The sequence below is a fragment of the Pomacea canaliculata genome, linkage group LG4 (genome assembly GCF_003073045.1).
Source record: "Pomacea canaliculata isolate SZHN2017 linkage group LG4, ASM307304v1, whole genome shotgun sequence".
In the NCBI taxonomy this organism is placed as follows: domain Eukaryota; kingdom Metazoa; phylum Mollusca; class Gastropoda; order Architaenioglossa; family Ampullariidae; genus Pomacea; species Pomacea canaliculata.
Window position 1 is genome coordinate 4410758 of NC_037593.1, and position 20988 is coordinate 4431745.

Here is a 20988-nt window from a genome sequence, read left to right on the forward strand (position 1 = left end):
ATGCACGACCTAGATTCTTCTTTCTTGATTTTTTTTCTATCATTAAGTGCATACTAAAAAACTGCACAATACTTGGCGAAAAATCATGAGAGGGAGGGGCTCTTACTAACTAAAAAGTGTTTTTCCCCAAGACTTGTTGAAGTTTTGCATTCTAAATGCATGAATACGCTATGTATTTTAAATAGCTTAGTAAAAGTTTTATTTTGTTTATAGTAGAGTTTGCCTGCAGAATTGTTATTTCAAATGGCGGGGTTGAGTTCAGTTCTAGACTCCATCCCTCGTGTAGGGGCGGAGAGTTGAATAATCCCTTCCATTGGTCACAAATAAACCTTAAACCATCAGTATGCACAGAGAGTGGTCAAACTGACACACCATGAGTGTACAGTAATGTTCTATGTCACGTCTAGAGCCAATAGGAGAGCTGTAACCACGTGATAAGTAGGTGTATTTGTATACTTTTCTGACGTCACTTCTGTGCACAGTCATGCTGTAGGCTTGTATTCTAAGATCATAAGTCATTCCTGCTCGGATTTGGAGCTACTGACACCTGTCCAGCAGTATTGTTGAAAGCAGTTTGCATTCTTTGCAGAAAGAAATTCATTTTGTGACAATATTGCCACAGTCTAGAAATCTAGATTACTCTTAAGCCAGTTTTTGTCTTTAATTATTTGTTTCTTATCATGATTTGACAACAAAAGTTTGATAAGAATAACAATTACAAACACTGCCTTCTGAAGCCGCATGTTTCGAAATATTTATTTATTAGCTGTCTGACATCGATACTGAAACATTGGATTTTATTTAGTAAGCAAATGCTGTGTTCCATTTCAGGACTCGGCGAAAGGATGATAATCTTTGTAAGCCCTATAATGCACTGTTAACTTATCACTGGCAGCAAAGATCGAATAATTAATAGGTCACTTTCCCACGTGTGAATGTCACAATACTGTTTAACCTTTGGAATTCGTTGGCGCAAAAGGACACGGCACATTAATAGAAAACTAAATTTAGAACTGAATGTTGGAGGACATAGTTTTGAACACCTTGGTCATTGACATTGCGTGAAAGATCTAGTGGGTACATTTTTTTTCTTATGACTGGATAAAGCCCAATGTAGGATACTACCGTATATCCCACAATCTGGTTAAATAAGCTCCTTTCGTCTTGGGAATGACACGCCTACAAACATGACGTCCCGTTTGTCCACAGTCCCTGGTCTCCATTGGCTGAAGCGTTGACAGCAAAAACATGTTAACGAAGAAACCTTTTTTGTACATGATGATGTTTATAAACATGTATTTCGAAAGCAGAAGACATTCAACCACCACATTTGGGGTACAGTATTTTGCATTTATAGCTTTGACCAGCCGTCAAACAAACTGCACCCACAAGATTTTCACCTCACTGTAAATCGATCCCTCGCAATGGCCACAATTAGAAAAAACATTATACTCTTCTTGTTGTTGTTTACTAGGTTATATTCTCATGCCAACCTTCAGGACGAATGGCACCATGCCCTCCGAGGATCTTTTGTTCCCATAGAGCTGTCCGTGGAGTGGGGTGCATGTTGGCCATGTCACATTTTTCTCTCTCTGCCTCTAGTCGGGGACATCGTTAGACTTGAACTCAGACATTTGGTCTTTTAGGTGGCAGACACAGGTTGGTGAGGGTGCCAGCCTCATCTTGTCAAACATATTGACTTACATTTAGTCAGCAGGCTTGTACTAATCTCATGCTCACTACCTGTTGCCATCAATCAAGACAATGATCTACATTACTTGTGGAAGAGGGTCACATTGTTACTGTCACAAGGTTTTTTTCTCCTGGTTGCACTACTTTAGACCGTTAAACAGGGACATTTTTCGCGAGAATGAAGATCGACTACATATATCAGGTTTCTGATTGATCGATAATCGATATCTATAAGTATTTTACTCATTTTTTTTCTCATTATCGAATGCTGCCTGTAAGCAAGTGCTAGGCTTAATATCTGTGTATTGATAGATCGTCGATTCTAGGACTCTCTGAGAGTATCTGTTATCCTCATTGCCGATTCTGGGTTATCGATGATGAACTTACTGTTCGAGGCCGAAAAGACAGAAAGACAGAGCTGATTGTAAGAATAATTAGGTTACCCCTTCTCAAGAAGTACCGTTTATCAGACGATTTGACAAAAGATATAGGTCAAGCAATGACCTAGATAGTCGAGGTTCTGTACTTCTATGGTTTTTGAAGACAATGGATTGACGGACAGAGAGGACGAGAAAATTGCACTTTGCTGACGATGTTCGTTAACATGATCAGCTGAATCAGCACATACAGTTCTGTTATTTCTTTCCTCGAGTTGGCAAGTGAAACTCGTGCATTGGTGTTCAGTTGTTCGATCTACTGACATAAGTATTTCAGAATCACGTATAGTACAGATTACTTGTGGGTCTACGCAGCTGTGTGTTTACTCGAGACATGTTTATATCCCGTACTCCACTCAAATTCTCGTCATTTTACATTCTTTCTGAAAATCGTCGATCAAAGAAATGGAAATCTGTGTATTTACATGGTCAGGCCTTACAACAAAAAGTGTGAACATAGTGTAAACAGAAGAGGGCTCTTTATGTGGAAAAGCAGACATCTCCTGACAAACGAAGGCTTTAGTAATTTGTTATCGACTTTTTCTGAATACGCATCGATGGTTCCCTTTCTTTAAATGTTCAGTGTCAGACAACTCGGAGTTAGGATGCCGTTGAAAGCGAATACCGCAGTCAAAACTTCTTCTACCTTCGATCTCAGCGGCTAGGCTTTGGCGCACGCGTGTGGGCAAGGTGGGCGTGTGATACAGAGAGAGATAGCTCAGTATATCAGTCTTCACAGACGAGTAGATAAATAGTACAATTATTTTAAATTTAGTTCTTGTTCTATTGTAAACATGAAAAATCTGCCTAAAAAAATAAGAAGAAAATATACAAAAGGTACTAACTATGATACTGGTGTAAAGGAAGACTAAAGAAAAATAATAATCAAGGAGCATCCAAGGAAAGGCGGTATACTCTGGTTTGTACATTTTGTTCCAAAGCATCTTTATTTATTCGTATATCCTCCCCATTCTGCTTACACACACACAAGAAGGAATGAATGAATTGTCACCTGAATAGATATTTATTATATTATTTTATATTAAAATACTGAAAAAATGTCTACTGAAAAGTATGTCACATGGTTCATCCAAAATATATACTTATGTTATCTTACTTCAGCAAGGAGAGAGAGCGTGTGTCTGTGTATGGTGGAGGTGGAGGGGAGCTACTTGCATTATTTGTATGGAAAATGAACCACTTGAAGCATCCATAAAGGTGGCCCTTCATACATGATTTTTAAAAGCCATAAAATAACAGATGAAAACCCTGACTTATCGAATGTTTGACAAATGATTTGACAATCACAGATGTGGTTCAAACGTTACTTGTAAAAAAGGCATATAAAACCTAGCTATTACCAAGAAAAGAACTACACTAAATATATATATTTTTTATTTTGTGAAATAATGGTTTTTCCTAATAATATAATCGCTAAACAGTTAAATTAGTTTTGAAAGGAAGTGTCCAATGTGAAATAAAAGTTTAGAAGAAAACAAACTGAATATATATTTTCTCAAATCTGGCTAAAGCAAAATGTGTAAAGGCATTCTGTTTATGACAACATGCTTTTGGAGGAACAAACTGGCCAAAATTAATAGTTTTTCTAACCCATTATAAGGTCTTTTCTGCTGTAACAGAAAGGACCATAATATTGTTTTAAAATTCCATTTACCCAGCCACTAGAACTGGCGAGTATTTGATAAAAACTATGAATAAAAACACACAATTTATGATAAAAGATTGCATGTAGATGTGGTTATAACACAACAGTAGGATTTTCGGGATCTTTGCCAGGCTTCTGTATTTTCATGGAAAGATCCACAATAGAGTAGCCCTGGACAAGCCGGCTAATTGAAATAACATCCACATCCAAGATGCAGTATTGCACAAGGTTGTCTTCTGTAATCCCACCACTGGCCTCAATGATCACATGGGGAAACTGTTTTTTCAACTCTGATGCTCCCTTGCTTAAAGCCTGCCAGGATAAAACAGCAATAAAAAGAAAATCAAAAAGAAATCCACAAATATCTTCTGGGCATTCTTAAAATCAATTTATTTTTCATATTATTTGTGTATCTGTATATGTCTGAATGTGATGTGTTGTATTTTTCAAAAAGGGTGTGAGTACTGATATTTACAATTTATTGAAAGTGTACCACTAAGTTCTGCACATGAATGGACTTTCATCTGTGTGTGTGCATGCGCATGTGTGTTTCCTGTCGAACATCCAGGTGCTCAGCATAGGTGCAACACCAAATTTTTGTCCTCTCTCCCTTCCTGTACTGTCTTTTCATCAATGACTGTCTCATCTCACGGATCCATTCAGATGGTGAAGTTTGCTGATGACCTCACGATGGAAGGTGTCATCGTGAATGATGAGGTGGATAACCTGGTAATGTGGGGCACTAAAACTCAATGTTTCTAAGACCAAGGAGATGATAAGGTGACTTCTGCTGTGGAGCTTCTCACTATCAACGGTGAGGCCACTGAGCAGGTTGACCATTTCAGGTTGTTGGGATGCACCATCTCAAATGATCACTACCCTTTCTGAAAGCTGACATTGTAAACAATTTGCAAAACATAACTTGTTGCTGATTGTAAATATTGCACCCCTACCAACCTCAGGTGAAAAGTTATCCAGCATGATGACATCACTGCCTGCTTCAACAGCTTCTACTGCCTCTTTAACACTGCGACATTCAACTTCAATCTTTGTAGAAAATCCTCCAACAATACGCACATCTCTGACAGCCTTAAAACAGAAGGACAGCATTATAAGACAAATTGTGTTTACGCATCAAAATATTATCAAAATTATTTAGTAGAACAGAAGAGAAAGTCTCCTATATTCAATGCAATATTTAGTACATTCTGAATAGCTAAGCAGATTTTGAATGCAATTTCTTTGTGCCAAATTTACTTTACCAATATTTCCTAAATATCTTTTTACTCTGTACCCTGAAAGGCGATTTTTTATCTGTATATCTTTGACCATATAACTGTATATCCTTAAACATATATTCTTCAGAGTGACATACAGCAACTACCAATATAGCATGGTACTTGCAACCTTTATGTTCAATAAACCATGCATGTCCACAGTAAAACCATATTCTTGCTGCTTTATTTTTCTTTTGATAAAATAGATACAGCATTTCTTTTGATAACCTAACTTTATCACATTTAAAACTCATTAGGAAAATAAAAAATTAAATTCTGAGTAACTGAGACCAACTTGTGCAACGCTGCCTGCAGTCCATATGTGGTTATCTTTCAGCATTATCATCGAAGACAAGTCATAGCGATGTGTAGACACACCCCCAACAAGAAGAGCATACTTCTCCACCATGCGAAACCCAGGAGTTGTCTTCCGAGTACCGGCAATTTCTCCTTTCCAGTTGCATTTCTCTGCTATCTCAAGCAGCTTTCGTGCGTATGTTGCGATACCACTAGCTCTACATAAACAATTTAATGCAACCCGTTCTCCTAGAAGCAAATGTCTAACTTTTCCTGTCACCTTAGCGACGACTTTTGTGGGTTCAATCCAAATTCCTTCTTGTTGTAACCACGTTACCTGACAGTCAAGTTCTTGAAATATGGCATCGACAAATGGACAACCAGCAAGCACACCTGCGCTTTTGATCAAGATCACTGCCGTCTCTTCGCGCTCACCTACCACAAATCCAGCGAAGTCGAAACTTGGTGTATCCTCTTTTAGCCATTCTCGAGCCAGGTGCTTGAGAGTAGAGGGATTTAATATATGCGCTACATTTGGATTATAGATTTTGTGCAAGGCACCGTTCTGTTTGGCCATTGCAGCAAGGTGTCGTCTGCAAACTTCGCGGTATCTGCGCATGCGCACACAAGTTGTGTTGCTGACAAAATTAAAAAAGAAGGTCCACCAGTAAACTACTATACTATTCAACATCAATTATATTTAAAATATTATATTATATTTAAAAAGTCAAGTAACTAAAATATCATGTGAGAAGATTTTGTTGTATGAAGCTTTAAAATTGTTGACTATATTTTTTTTTTTCTTCATTTGGCGTGTTTCGCAGATTAGCATTTTCGTAAATCGCAGGTACGTCTGGGCAGATGGAAACATCAACAAGCTAAACCCAAGAAGGCTGAGGAATAGACTCATTATGAAAATGTGCCCTTCCAGTCGAAGTAATTAGCTGCAGGATTCTTGTGTTTCTTTTTGCCGCACAAATGTTGATATCCTTAGTGGTTATTCGGCTAGAAATCGCCGATGACTGCATTCCTCCAGCGAATTTTCAGACGTACTGTGGTAAGCACTTTAAAATACTGTCATCAACAGCATAGTTTCACTTTTACTTGTGTTGGCCGCCATCACCTTTTCACCACAATAAATAACAGCTACCGGACTTGGCTAACTAAAACTGAATAAAGTGCTGAAACGTCAGTATTTTACTTTGCTTGTTAGTATCATTATCTATGGCGTGTTTTAATTTGAGAGAATCAGGAGGACCTCGTTCGTTGACTTTGGTATACATGTTTATATTGACAATATGGCTTCTTCCTTTGACGATGCTGCAACTTCTTTTCTATTTTTGATTACCGTTGTCCAAGTGGAACTTATAAAGTATTTCCCTATTTGACCTAGACAACTGGACGATACACGTCTTGATCACCAGCGAAAAAGTTGCGTTGTGTTAATATCAGTAACGTGTGTTCGCATATTCAGCAGGCAGCTAACATCCATATTAATATAAAACAGAATTTTTAAAAATGTATAAGTTAACGTTCTTCTGATTACCTCTCGTAACTTTTCGCCACAATGTATTATAAATGGCTCTGTGTGTAGGAAAATGAAGGTGACTTACCAAAATTCTTTCACAACCCAATAGTTTATCATGTCTATTATGTGTCATAGATGTGAAAGGCAGAATCCAACCTTCTCCACCTTTATCTTCTCTATTAAATCAGAATCCCATTTCTGCAGATGAGTTACCAGGTGGGCATAGGGACACAGAGAGTCTGAAATAACCTTTTGCTGAACAAAAGAGCAAATTAATGTCTAGGTTATGGAGAGTCGTCTAGTTCCCTTGTAATAGCCAGTGCACATGTCTCACAGTTCTGGTTTTCAGCTCATGGTAGTAGTTGAGTTGACCATTTTCCTTTTCATGATATTCACTGTCAATTTTGTACATAATTTGCATCCCTGCATAGGTCATACTTCTGTATTTGACATTTGTGATTAATTTGTAGTTTTGTTTTGACATCTTCAGCTTCACAAAGTGAGACCATTGTAGACTTGTACTACATTTAATTTTATAACAATGTGTAAAAGCTATGTGCTGATGTTGCTAGCAGCACATACCATTTTCAGTTCATTTTGTAAGGTCAGTTTATAAGAAAATGTAGAAACCAGTTATTTAACTAATTATTTTCATTTCATTTCCTACTAGCATTTAATAGATAATAACATTTTTGCAGCGCCAAATTTTGAGAAAGAGACATCTAGAGAAACAAAATCATCCTACGTATCAGTAACAAGACACCCATCTACAAGCAAAGAAGGCACACCCCCCAAGCCTCATTTGACAAAAGAAAATCTTTCTAAGTGCCGTGGCTTAAGGGAACTTCTTGATATTTCCATTGAAGTGCTTAACTTTAAAGGTAAGTTTTAAAAGTATACAGAAGAATGCTTTTTAAAAAAATCTACTCATTTCTTTTTCTTTCTACCCAATATCTGTTGATTTTAATATGCATTTGATACACTTGAATGGACCACCCCTCTCCTAAACAAAAATAATGCCTGTTCTGCAAAAGACATTTTTTCTTGTGCATTTTAAAACTTTGTTTTAAGTTCATGTTGCTCATCATTTAGACAGCAAATGCTTCGGTACTTTCACCAAATTGGAATGTGAAGATTTGTATACATGGGTGGTATGATGGTTTGGGTGAGAGATCATAGCCTATGATGCACTATTCTTGAAGGGGGGAGGAGGTATCATTATATTTGGTGGGCGAGCTGCCTGCTAATGTAGAATCCCTCTGTTCCATTTGTTCTACTTCTAAACTGTTTCTCAAGATATTCAGCTTTTGTGCATATGTTCATATTTGATTTATATTTATACTTTTAAATTCTCCATGATCCTATTGACATTTGTTGTTGTCACCTATTTTCTGTACTCTTGCATGCGTTCTCTGCCTTTCTGTCATAAGCATATGATTTAAGTAAGCATAATGTGTTACATATGCACATAAATTTTTAGTGATGAGTGGATATTACAGAGAGGCATCCAAAAATATGTAGCTAGATGTTGATATATTTTGCAGAATTATGAAGGGTTTTTTTTTACTTGAATTTTGAGTTAAAGAAAACTTAGCTTATCTGCTATAAATTTTAGCTTAATGATATTCTTGACAATGCCTGCTGGAAAAGCATACAATGTTAAATTTTGTATTCAACAGACATCAAAAAAATGGAAAATGAAGAAAAGGAACAGGGCTTATTAAAAAGAGTGCCAGAAGAAAGCAAAATATCTGAAGATGGTTTTCAGCAAAGCAAAGCAAAATCTGAGCTATCCACAAAAGAACTTGCAGCTAGCTCAGATGCCCATACATTTCGACCAATTAGAAAAAGTGAATCAGATGGACATGACACTGAGGGACCAGGGCCAGCACCAGCACCAGAGAATGCATGGACTCGTCCCCGGAGTCACAGTCCTACAGGAAAGTCATTATCTACGGTGCACTTTGTTAGTGGCAATCCATGTGTTGAGTTAGTGAAAGGAGTACTGCATATCTACAAGGACAGGTAAGCCAGATATTTAATCATTTTATCAATCATAAAGGAGAGATTTTAGATCTGGTATAGTAAAGAAATTTGATGTCTTAGTTGTTTTTTTTGTGTGTGTTCATTTATGGATCAGATAAAAATAGCTCTTTTAATAAAATATTTCTCTTATAATTTCCTATATATATGTGTGTGCACTATATATATAATATTAAAGATGCAGAGGAATTTATTAACTTTAATTTGTGAGAAGAAGCTGTTGTACTGTTTTTGAGCAGCATCTTTCATAAGAAACAGACCCATAAATCATGACTCACTATGGCACTTTTGAGTGTACATTTGCTACATCTTTTGCTGAATAGCAGATTTATTTAAAAATTTTAAAGATCACTCATATAAATTCATGGCCAGCTCCATATACACATTCCCTCTTTTTTGTCCATATATAAAGTGTGTTTTTAAGGGAAATTGTTGTCTTTTTCTCTAAGCACATAATACAGTTTTCTCGAACATTAGAAAAAAAGCAATGAAACCCATAGGAAATTAGAGACTGCCTAACTGATAACTGAAAAACACGAGTCAAAAAGAAATAAGTATTTATTAAAACGTACTGTACAGTAATTGATACTGTACACCAAACTTTATGGCAGTGGTTCCTCTTCAATAAAAAACAGTCTTTTGTTCTTGTATCTTTTGCGAGGAGAAATCAGAATCTTGCTCTGCAGTTGCTTGTCTGATTTCTTTACGGAAGATTTGTCAATTGTTTGCTGTTAAAATTTTGCGTACTTTGATTAATGTTACTGGTAACTTTATCAGGGTGATGTTATTCAACAAAATTTGCGATTCTGCCCATTTTGCACACATTTCATGAGTGACTCTCTCTCTCTGCACTCACACTGATGACGCAAGCTGGAAAAAGATTCCAAGACAAATTTTTCTCGAATTTCCTGCCCGCAAGCGTGAGATGGTGTGTAAAAGATTGAGCTGATACTGATAAAAGTGCCTTGCTGATAGTACAGCATGTTCTGCTGCATGTTCCCATACCATCCATGAAAAAGATCCCCGCATGAGATGGATGATGCATCCCTGCTGCATATACCATCCATGATCTTATCAAGTTCACAGCTCCTCTCAAGTAAGTGTACCCTTAACTGTTGATATAGATAATTAACTATCCTGGCAAAACATAAAATAAGCACAGCAGAGCTGTTCTTACCCTAAATCTCAAATTACAGTATTTGAATCTTGTTTCAGCTGAAAACAGGAAATAACAGTTGCTTTTTCTTTTTTCTCATATTTTTCCTTCTTGCATTTAAAAATTCAGGGGAAATGACTTATAGAATGTGGATTTGACCTTTGAATGCACCAGTTTCTTGTCATGTATGATAGATTGTTTTTGAGTAGGAAAGCATTTAAAATTATCACAAACCCACCTTGTGACACATCACCAAAAGCCCAGTTTAACTGTGTTGTGACATTGCCATAGCTGTATCAAATCTGAAATCAGCATTGTTCTTGCTGAAAACTTAGTAAAATTTGTACAGCACATTTTGTCATGTGAATGCTCTAAGAGCATGCTCCTTTTCGGAGTGTGAGAATGCACTTTACACATTTTGCATTTATTATTATCATTATTATAATGCAAACTCAATGTGCTGTGCATGAAAGACAACAAATAAACCAACAGTGAACCATACAAAAAACACAGCAAACAGATGAAAGGTCAGGGTTGGACCTGGGAGACCATTAATGCAGATTAAACAGTGTTTAATCTCCTCACAGTGTCTAGTCTGAGTAAATTGACTGATGTATGAGGAACAGACACATGCTGTGTGGGGTCACGTATGAATGTGCTTGAAAACCTACCCAGTGGAGGGTCTTGTCGCTAATATGTTATGCTTAATGTTACAGGTTGGTAAAATATGAATTATGGTTATCAAATTCAAGAAACTCATTTCAGCTCAAGAAATAGACTTCTTACGCTCTTCTTGAAGACATTAAATCATTTACAGCATGTAAACGAGAAAGTAAACCCTGACACACACTCTCCCTTCATTACAATTTCTCTTGGAAATAATACATATATTAACATAAACCACATTCAATCCTGATTTGGGGACTGCAGCTATGCACATCCTACTCACAATTGATGCCCTGAATGCTTCATAGTTCAGCAATATTTTCTTGCTTTCTAGTGACTACCTATTCAATCACGATACAATGTTCCACAAACTCCTTGCGCTGTACATTAACTCCCTTTCACACACTAAGTCATAGTTTCAGCAAAGATGATACATGTATAGATGAAGTCTTTGGCTGCAGTAAGTTATTTCCCCTTTATACCAGACAGCGCGGACTAATCCATTACAGCAATCTAATCTTTTTCTAAGTTCTAAGCTACTGAAAAGAATGCAGGATATTATCTAAGTGTTATATTTATATTTCTGAACATGATTCTTTTTTGGCTGTTATAAGTGACTCAATGGAGCATATGCAAGTGTTGAGGGGTGCCGTGCGTAATCAGTACATGCTTCTGATCAGATTTAAAGATCAGGTAAGAAGAGGTTCAAGTTGGTTAATTCAAACCATGATGATGTGGCAATTCTATTCCAAGTGATTGTAACTGTTTTGGATGTTGATGAGCAACATGGACGTCGCCTACCATTACAGGATAAATTTAGGTTGCAACAGCAAAACATAAAATGGATAGTATTTTTTACACTCTTAATAGGTCAAGCATTTTATTGAAAAACTTGTTTTACTTCAAAAGTTGTCTAAAATTTAGCAGCATCATAGCTTGTGAATTTCTTCCTATGGTAAGACTAAGAAATGTCATTCATTTTCAATTGAAAAAAAAAATTGTTCAGATATGTGTATGCAGTTTTTCAGACATCTCTTATACTTAGATTCCTGTTTTGAATTGTTCACATTTACTGTCTCACATTCATTCCCAGTGGCTGTTTCATACATTTTTCAGAAATCAGCTGACGAGTTTTACTCTTATTTTAACAATCGCCCATTCAACTCCATTGAGCCTGATGTGTGTCATCTGGTATATGTTGCTAAAGTGGAAATCACCAAAGAATCTGAGGTCAGTCCTTCAAATATGCTTGTACCGTAAACACCATAGACTGTGCTTATAATTTAATTCTTTATATTTGCTTTTAACATTAAAAAGTGAATCATTTTTGGAGTGTACTTGCATTGGCATATCTTTTTTTGGCGGTATTTGCTTAATGCCGAAATGCTTTTTAATCTAGTTACTTGGTTAGCTAGGTAATTAGGTATTTTATTTTCATTGTCCTCAGGGTGGCAGCCTTCCAATACCTGGCCTTACAGAATTACCCCACTGCCCTGTTTGCCTAGAACGAATGGTGAGTAAATTTTTACTAGTCTTTTGCACTTTTTGAGCTTATCCTTGCTTAACAAATTTTCATTGTAAAAATGTACAGTTTAAGGTGCAAGATATGAATTTTTGTCATCAGACTTTGGCGGGAGGGAGACAGAACTGTATATATAACCCTTTTGATTGGAATGAAAAATGGCAATAGAACAGTCTTGCTCTTTTTTATATAAATGTTTTATCTTTCAGGAAGAGTCAGTTGATGGCATTTTGACAATTCTCTGCAATCACTCTTTCCACATGTCATGTCTAGCTCAGTGGGGGGACACAAGGTACAGTCTTTGTTGCCATAATGTACTTACAAAATTGAACTATAAACTTTTCTGCCTTTCACCATTTTATTTTGCAAAACATGCAAGATTGTTTTAAATTTTGTGTAAATTTTTTTTTTAACAATGTCTGATATCCCACAAAATGGTAGGTGAACTAGATAGTTCTGACCATTCAGCAAGCAATGTCGTTAGACCTTCATGACTAAGAAACATATTTTTAAAGCCTAGTCATTTGATATACAGTTTTTTAATGCATAAGTGTACTTATTGATTTGTTCACATTTGAAAGCTTACAGATATATATATAACTGCATCATTTTGTTGCCACAGTTGTCCTGTATGTCGATATTGTCAGACGCCAGAAGAGGTTCCAGACCAGAGGTGTATGCAATGTGGTTCTCAAGAAGTAAGTCTGTATTTTGTGTGTGTGGTCTATTCTATGGTCATGTCATCTGGTACAGTCAAAGAAGAAATAACATTTTGAGAGTAAATTTTCTTTCTTTGAGACTTACCAGATGATATGACATCAAGGCCCTCCTGGCCTCTCCGCTGTTTGGGTAGAGTGTTGGTTGAAAAAAAAAACCCGATGTGTTGGCCTTGAGTTTGGCCTTTTATGCTTTTAGAGGATAGTTGCTCAACTGAATAGTGGATGGCGCTGCACGCTAGGCACATGCTAGATCAGGGGTGGGCAATTAATTTTCCCAAGGGGCCGCATGAGATATTGGGATGGTTTCAGAGGGCCGGACTAATACAGTTAACTCAGTTTTACCTAATACTGTATATATAGTATATATACTAGCGGGCGGGTGGGCGGGCTGGTCAGAGATAGGAGGCGGGCCGGATCTGGCCCGTGGGCCAGCCTTTGCCCAGGTCTGTGCTAGATCCCTGTCAGGGAGACAACTTTTCAATGGTAAAGAGCTAGTATAAGCTTCTATCTATCATGGTCATGTCATCTGCATCTGGTAAGTCTTGAACTTATATGGTACTCATAAGTCTGCCTGCAGAATGCCTCTTTGAAAAACCATAATGAGTTGCAAATCCAAACGCTTTCATAGGTCATTTTAGTTTAATAAGTATAGGTTAAAAGAGAATAAGAATTTTATGTTCTTTGTGTAGAAAATTATATTTGTTTTTCATATTTTGCAGAGCCTATGGATTTGCCTAATTTGTGGAAGTGTAGGATGTGGTCGCTACGTAGGACTTCATGCTTATAAGTAAGATTGTCTTTCTGTTTATATATTATGATTGGAGAGTAGCACTCCTTCTGTGCGTCAGTTAACTTGAGTGCTGAAAGTAAGTAGATATCTTGCCACATGAGAAAGTTTTTTTCCTGCTACCATTGTTGGGAATGATTTGTTTATTTTGAAATGGCATGTTAGACAAGTAAGTTTGTTTACCCATTTTATGGTGACCGTCTTCAATCCCATCTTCAGACATTTCCAGGAGACCAACCACACGTATGCTATGCAGCTGGGGTCTAACAGAGTATGGGACTATGCTGGAGACAATTATGTGCACCGTCTGGTCCAGAATAAATCAGATGGCAAATTGGTTCAGGTGGATGAGGGAGGAAATGTGTTCCATGAAGAGAAGTTGAACTCTATTACTTTAGAGGTGCAGACTTAACCATTTGTCACTTCGTTTTGTTTGGTTTAAAACACTCAATAACCTGAACTTTGTGTCATGATGCAAAAGATAATAGTATTTTATATTTACTTATTTTTTGCAAGTACCATTAATTATTTGTGAAATAAGAGGGTAATGGGATTCCGTGCTACCTTGATCAGTTGCTGTAGAAATTGTTTTGAATTACACAGACATTAAAAATGGTTTTTTAAATGGTAAATATGATTACAAATATGAATCCATTTTATCTAGACAGCTACGCAGACAGCTACGCAGTAAAATTTAAGCACCATTTTGTGTGTTTGTATAAAACATGAGATTATGCCATGCAAGGAGTCTTTGTGATTAATCGTTTTGGCATTAAACCTGTGCCTTACTCAGGCTTGAAATTAATTGTGAAAACAGCTAAACTTAAATGTTACTTGTTATAATCTTATTTGTTGGCAGATGCAGCATTTAGCCTGAATACCACTTAGGGCACTGTTTATTCTGCCATCTAGTGCCAATTTTTTTTTGCTTATTTTTACTGAGGGGGAGAGGTAGGGGAACATAATGTTAAGGTTTTTAAAAAATGACTTATTTGTTGAGATGCTTGTATTTTTCAATTTTTAAAATTTATTTTTGCAGTACACCTATCTTCTTACAACACAGCTTGAGTCTCAAAGACAATATTTTGAAGAAAAAATTCTTGAGGCAACCAAAGATGCTAATCTAAGGGTAAACATTTCATTTTGAAAAAAAGCATACCCAGTTTTGTGTTTTCCACCATTCCTCTCTTCTGTTAAAGTAACTGATTATAATTATTTTTTTATGTTTAAAAATATGAACAGGGTAAAGGTTTCTTCGGCACTCTTTTTTGTTTTTTGTCTCCGTGTGTGTGTGTGTGAGAAAGAGAGAGAATGTGCCTGTGTTTGAATATTATGTTCATGCATGTGTGTACTTGTTCTAATTTATGGAGCACCTGTGATTGCTGGTGGATCACACATCTGTCTTTATCTTTTATTCTTTTCAGGTGACAGAACTGCAGGCACAGCTGGAGTCAGTGTGTGATGATAAAGAACAAATGGCTTTAAAGTTGAAAGAAGCAATGAAGGAAAAACAGTCTTTGGACAAGAAATGCAGCAACGTACATTTCGCTTTCTCCAAATAGCTGCATGAAATGTTCTTGTGGTTTTAATTAGTGTTGCAACTGTTTTCCTGAAACTTAAGTGATTTACAGCTAAAAAAATGTGTGTCATTAAATTTTCAAGATTTTAATGTGGTTGTAGATGTGTTTCTCATTTTCTTCATTGTGGCCTAAAGCTTGTTGAATATTTTTTGTCATGTGCATATTGTTTTAAAAATCTTAGAACTTATGGCCACCACAGATTTCCTGATTACAGATATGTGCAAGAGCCTTATGAAGAAAAATTAGCAGTGTTCTAAAATATTGGATGGTAGAGGAATAGTTTTGATTGACATATGAATGTGTGCATTCTGCTTAAATGAAGAATTTCAACATAAGTGAAATGGCACAGCTGTACATGTTACATTGCTAAATGGTAGATAGGTAACGAATTTTTATGATCTACAATTTTGCTTTGATTGGCAGCTTCACAATCGACTTACCAAAGTGCTAACAGAACTTCAAGAAGAACGTGACATGAATAAATGTCTTTTGGAGAACCAGCAGCTGTGGCAAAAACGTGTCACTAACCTTGAGAGCCATGTCAAAGATCTGTCTGCATCTAAAGAGAAGGTAAGATGAACATGCTTTTCTAATTACTAAGTTTAATAATTTGAATTCAAATTAAGTGGTATAAGTCAATGTTGCACTGCTTGTTTTTGAAATGTATTTATAACCGATAACTAATGATTGCAAGAGTTCAACGTGTTAGTAACATGTCCTGGTGTATCAGCAGATTAGCATTCTTTTCTATGCTTGTATACATTTCTCATTGATTAGTTTGTTTTATTAATAGGGACATATATAGAGAACTTACCCGCAGTGTTTGTCAACAGGAAATAGCAGATCTTAGGGAGCAGCTGAGGGATGTGATGTTTTTCCTAGAAGCTCAAGAAAAGTTGGCTAACACTACAGATGTATCACAGGAGGAGATTCAAGAAGGACAGGTGATTGTTGGAGCTACAGCCAGTCCATCTGCAGTTGGGAGGAAAGGCCATAAAAAAAGGAGATAGCCTTTGCTTTTGGTTTTAGACATGATGAATACTATGGTTATCTTTCCTTGCCTATATATATATGTTTCTAACATGTCTGAGACTCATTTTATTTTCACTGTTTAGAAAATCTAAGGTAATCATTGTGCAAAGACATGTCTGGTTTTCATTTGCCTCGCCATTACATGAGGCAGGCAGATAAATCTGAAAGGTCAGATGTAGTAATTTCCTGTAAAATCTTTTGATGCATGTCAAAAGGAGAAGATTGAGAATGCTTTTAGTCTTTGAGACCTAATAGTAAACTTATTGAAGTCTTAGAACTATGACAAAATAATGACCTCTTTCTATGTTATCTGTGTTAGCATGTATATGCACATTGGGCAGATATGTATGTGCACCAATGCTTATGAGAAAGAGAAAGTAGGTGTACTTATTTTCATTTATTTGTCCAGAAAAAATGACAGGCTCAGTAGTTGTATACTGGGTAATTGTTTTTGACTACCAAGAAAGTTGTGATCAGATTATCTTTTGTTCATAGTCTTTCACTTGAATATTTTCCTGTTTCCCTCCATCCTGCTAGTCTATTGAACTGCCTCTATTGCAGTGTATATTTTCTAATAAAGGATCATTTTGCTTTTGGGAAAAATGTTGTATATTCTTGTTGGAAAAGCATGAATGTTGTTCTCCAGGACCTGTTGAGCTTGACACTCTGACCTCTTTAAGAAAAGTTGTGTATCAAACATTGTTTTTTAAAACACTGATGCACATGTATCTTCTAGCATAGTCTGACTTAGCTGAATTCAGCAAAGTTTAAGATAAATGTAGCGTCAATTTTGCATTTATGTTTAATTAGTGTTTTGATTTTTAAAGGACTTGAAGTGAGATGTGTGCATGTGCACTACCTACTGCCAGGTTGGTTTACTTACGTCTGTTACTTCATGTATTATCCGCTGGTAAATTAAGTTGATATGATGAGCCTGGTCCAGCCTCACCTTGTCCTGTGCATCAAAAGGTTAAAATTGAGATTACAAATATCAGCTGTTTTTCAAGCCATATTTTTCTGATGGTAGAAGTAAGCCAGCAAAATATGTAACAAGCCAGTTTTGTTTAGAAATGTTATTTTAATAGAAAGCTAAACATTTCCACATACTTCTGTGTTTAATTACATTATTAAAAGTACCCAAAATTATGTGGTTTTTTGAGACAAGCCAGCTTTTGCAGTTTGACTCAACACTTCTAATATTAAGGGATAAGGAAATACTGAGTGTTTGATACAAGTTTGCTATTACTATGTGGATCATGCCTTGAATGTATCAGCTATTTTGTTAAACGACCACAATAATTTGGATGGACTTAAGTGTTTTGTTTTTGACTGGTCATCCTGTTGTGCATGTCTTAACAATGCAGATTGTCATTTCATAAATGGCTGTTTATTTTGAACTGATGATTGTGAAGTTAAAGGTAATATTTTGTCAAGCAATAGAAAAACACTTTTTGCTACACTTAGACAGGTCTCATGTTTTGCCATTTTCAACAGATTCTTGTCATCATCTCATCTTTTTAAGCAACACTATAACATTCTTTGTCTCAGGAGAAAAGCTACTATCACATGTTCAACTCTTTTGTAAGTCTGTTATGTTTCAAATTTTCTTTATTGAATGACTTTTTAAGATAATTTCTGATGAACACCTCTGTGTTTATGATTATGTTGCATATGTTTCTCTAAAGTATAAACCATTCCTGTGAAAATGCCCTGCAGTTTTGTGTGCAATTGTTATGTCAAGATTGTGTATTAAAATATAATTTATGTGTGATGATAAATGAGGTATGTTGACTGCAGAAATCACTGGCTTCACTTGCTTAATGATATATTCTGTTATATCTGGGTTTTCTTTAAAACTTTTGCTGAAGTTTATTACTGCCTGTAAGGGAAATACTATTCTTGATGTCTCTGGTCTTTTTGATGATCAACGTTTTATCTTAATATCTCTTGTATATAAACATAAAAATGTTGATGATTGTCAGAAACCTTAATTTTGATCATAATGTTATAAATACCATAAATATAAATACAAGAAATTTTGTGCATAAAAAGATTTGTTTAAAGATTTGAGGACTGCTAAAGACAGAGCAAAAACTTTTTTTTCTGTATGTGGCAGCAGAAAAATAGGAATTAAAAAATAGCCCTCTCAATTATATACATGATTACATAAATGCTAAGAGATGTTCAGTTCGCAAGGTTTTATTCTTATAATGTACTGTAAGTTGTTTTTACTTGACCTGTATAATTTCGTTTATTTGGCTTTGGAAAGATTCAACCCTGCCAGTAAAAGGATTGCTTTACCAGAATATTAAAGTTTTGTTATTTATTTACAAATTCTAGCCATTGTAAACGACTATGGAAAAGGCATAAATGGTTTATTAACAAGTAAAAGTCCGAGTTTTTTTTTCAAAATTGAAGCATTGGTTTTAAAATACAGGAGCTCCAATGTACCTAATTATGCAATGTAGGCGCGATCCCACCATAGACATCCATAAACAGAGCCTTTGCCAGTTTCTGTACTATCAACAGAAGTTATCTCTGTCACTCGATTACAATAGTTCTTTTCTTAGATGTGTTTGCATTACGGAAGATTCCCATTGCTTACGTGTTTGTTTTTGACGGAGCTGCTTGCATCATGGCGCGTACGCAGTATCCACTATCCTCTTTCTTTCTTACCATCTCTTCAGTGCGATACCTGCAATGTCTTCTCGGTACACACAAATCACATGCCCGGCTGCCCGTAAAAAAGTCGAGAAGGAATTCGAGAAATGCATCACAATGCTCAGAATCTAAGTAGACCCAGTCTGATGGAATATACTTGTCACATCGTCTAAGTAATAAAATTAAAATGCGCTTCACATGAAAGACTACAAACGAACCAACATTCAGTCGTATAAGAAACATAAACATCGGCAATCATAACGCCATGACAAAAAATATGAACTAAATGCATGTGTGGGGAAAAAAGTTGTTTGGTAAACATCTCAGCCCTCAGCGTAGCGTAGGGGCTTTCTCGCTAAAGAAAACAAAAAACAGACCGATTCAAATAAACAATTTCATTAAGGGACTAAACATTGATTTCTTCTTTCTTCTTTTAAAGACTTGATTTTATATATATATTGAAAAAATAATTTTTCAGTGCGGATCAGGTAACAAACGAAACATTGAAGAATGGGAGATAACAAGCAAAACCTTTTTTTTATGTGTCTTACGTCCCTTTGATTAGTTTCTCCTCTGTCAGTTTGAATGAGTTGTTTAGTGTGGCGTCTATGCACATAGTCAAAATGCTCAGGTTATTAGCTTGAGTATTATTTTAATAGCTTAACTAAGTAAACTGAACAACATTTTAATTCAGGTGGACCTTTGAAAACCTTATCAAAGAGACTGGTATAAACTTGACACCAAAATTTGTTTGATTGTTTTATGGTTAATTTATTCGTTTGTGCTCAGCATTATGCTGTGTGATCCTCATAAAGATTTCAGCGAAACGAAAATCTTTTGATGTCTATTTAACTCGTGCGTCTGTCTCCCGTTTCTGTCTATTTATTCTTTTTGTTTGCTTGCGTGCGTGCGTGTGTGTGTGTTACAACTAAGAACCTGTGTTGTCGGTAGCGGTTATCCCACACACTATCACTGCTAATAACCGACTCGATATCAAAAATATAAATTATTATAATTCAAGATATCGTTGTATCTGGTGTAACCGTAACTTCATCTTTCAACATAAAAGCGTCAGAGTGTAGACGGAAAGACTAGGAGGAATAAACGAACAGAAAAAGTCAACTTGTGCATGCTTCCTTTTCCAGTGTGATTTACTTGTAAACAAAAGTTTCCTCAGGATGCATCTTGATAAAGATAACAAAAATTCAGACAAATTAAAATAAACAATTTAAAGCAGTTAGAGGCTAACATTTTTTCCTCTGTTTTAATCTATTAAATTTTTATATCTGTATTTTGGAATGACAACAAACCTTAAACGCTTTTCATCTTGTACGATACTAACAAGTGTGCTCACATGCAAAACTAAACAAAAGAGTAAAAAGTAAACTAAGCAAACAAGTGCTAGTGACAAGATGATTACAAGATAAGGATAATTTGTGTGTCTTATTTCCTGTGTAAGCGTAGTTCGCAAGTGTGTGCGAGTGTGTGTACCGCGTGAGAATAAAAGATAAAAAAGGGTGAATTCGTACACCCTTGTAGGAGCACAACTGATGACACGTGACTCTAGTAACGACAGCTCACCTCCAGGTTTTTCGCTCAGTGAACAGTGTGTGACATTCCCAACACAGCCGCCGAGACAGTTGGTTCCTACCTGTACAGGTGTAAATACAGACAGGGGAGTCTGCGCATTTAGTTTCTTGCCCAGTCAAGGTAAACAAATATGTTTTTATATTGTCCTGAATTCTAAATTCTGATTTCACGGCAAAAGTATTGTTAAATTGTTTCATGAGAAAAATCGTAACGTTCAACAAGAAATCACGTGATGAGTTTAACTCAGGGAGACTAACAGTAGCAGTGAATGGTAGAGTCTCATTAATCATTAAGTTACAGGAACTCATGCGGTGATGAGTTTAACTCAGGGAGAC

General features: G+C 36.0%; 2 protein-coding genes across 2 annotated transcripts; one reads left to right on the top strand and one right to left on the bottom strand.

Moving 5' to 3' along the window:
- Positions 1–3134: 3134 nt before the first annotated feature.
- LOC112562874 (nicotinate-nucleotide pyrophosphorylase [carboxylating]-like) lies at positions 3135–5987 on the bottom strand. Its single transcript, XM_025236452.1, has 3 exons — positions 5368–5987; positions 4753–4884; positions 3135–4107 (listed from the first exon to the last, which is right to left on the bottom strand). The coding sequence occupies exons 1-3, from the start codon at positions 5944–5946 to the stop codon at positions 3889–3891; spliced, it is 930 nt and encodes a 309-aa protein (XP_025092237.1). The 5' UTR covers positions 5947–5987; the 3' UTR covers positions 3135–3888.
- A 202-nt stretch (positions 5988–6189) lies between these two features.
- On the top strand, positions 6190–18787 carry LOC112561463 (BRCA1-associated protein-like). The gene is made up of 15 exons (XM_025233984.1): positions 6190–6426; positions 7596–7778; positions 8577–8922; positions 9980–10036; positions 11377–11455; positions 11879–11992; positions 12210–12275; positions 12494–12576; positions 12907–12982; positions 13723–13790; positions 14010–14190; positions 14830–14919; positions 15215–15328; positions 15794–15940; positions 16204–18787. The coding sequence occupies exons 1-15, from the start codon at positions 6348–6350 to the stop codon at positions 16378–16380; spliced, it is 1860 nt and encodes a 619-aa protein (XP_025089769.1). The 5' UTR covers positions 6190–6347; the 3' UTR covers positions 16381–18787.
- The last annotated feature ends 2201 nt before the right edge of the window (positions 18788–20988 follow it).

Bases quoted from the DNA above. Each gene is read 5' to 3' on its own strand.
- LOC112562874 (XM_025236452.1), bottom strand. From the start codon at position 5,946: ATGGCCAAACAGAACGGTGCCTTGCACAAAATCTATAATCCAAATGTA. The intron at 4,885-5,367 runs GTTGGTCTCAGT...TTCTGTTTTAAG, and splicing joins CTGCAGGCAGCGTTGCACAA to GCTGTCAGAGATGTGCGTAT. The intron at 4,108-4,752 runs GTTGGTAGGGGT...TTATCCTGGCAG, and splicing joins TGGATAACTTTTCACCTGAG to GCTTTAAGCAAGGGAGCATC.
- LOC112561463 (XM_025233984.1), top strand. From the start codon at position 6,348: ATGTTGATATCCTTAGTGGTTATTCGGCTAGAAATCGCCGATGACTGC. The intron at 12,577-12,906 runs GTACAGTCTTTG...TTGTTGCCACAG, and splicing joins GCTCAGTGGGGGGACACAAG to TTGTCCTGTATGTCGATATT. The intron at 14,920-15,214 runs GTAAACATTTCA...TATTCTTTTCAG, and splicing joins CCAAAGATGCTAATCTAAGG to GTGACAGAACTGCAGGCACA.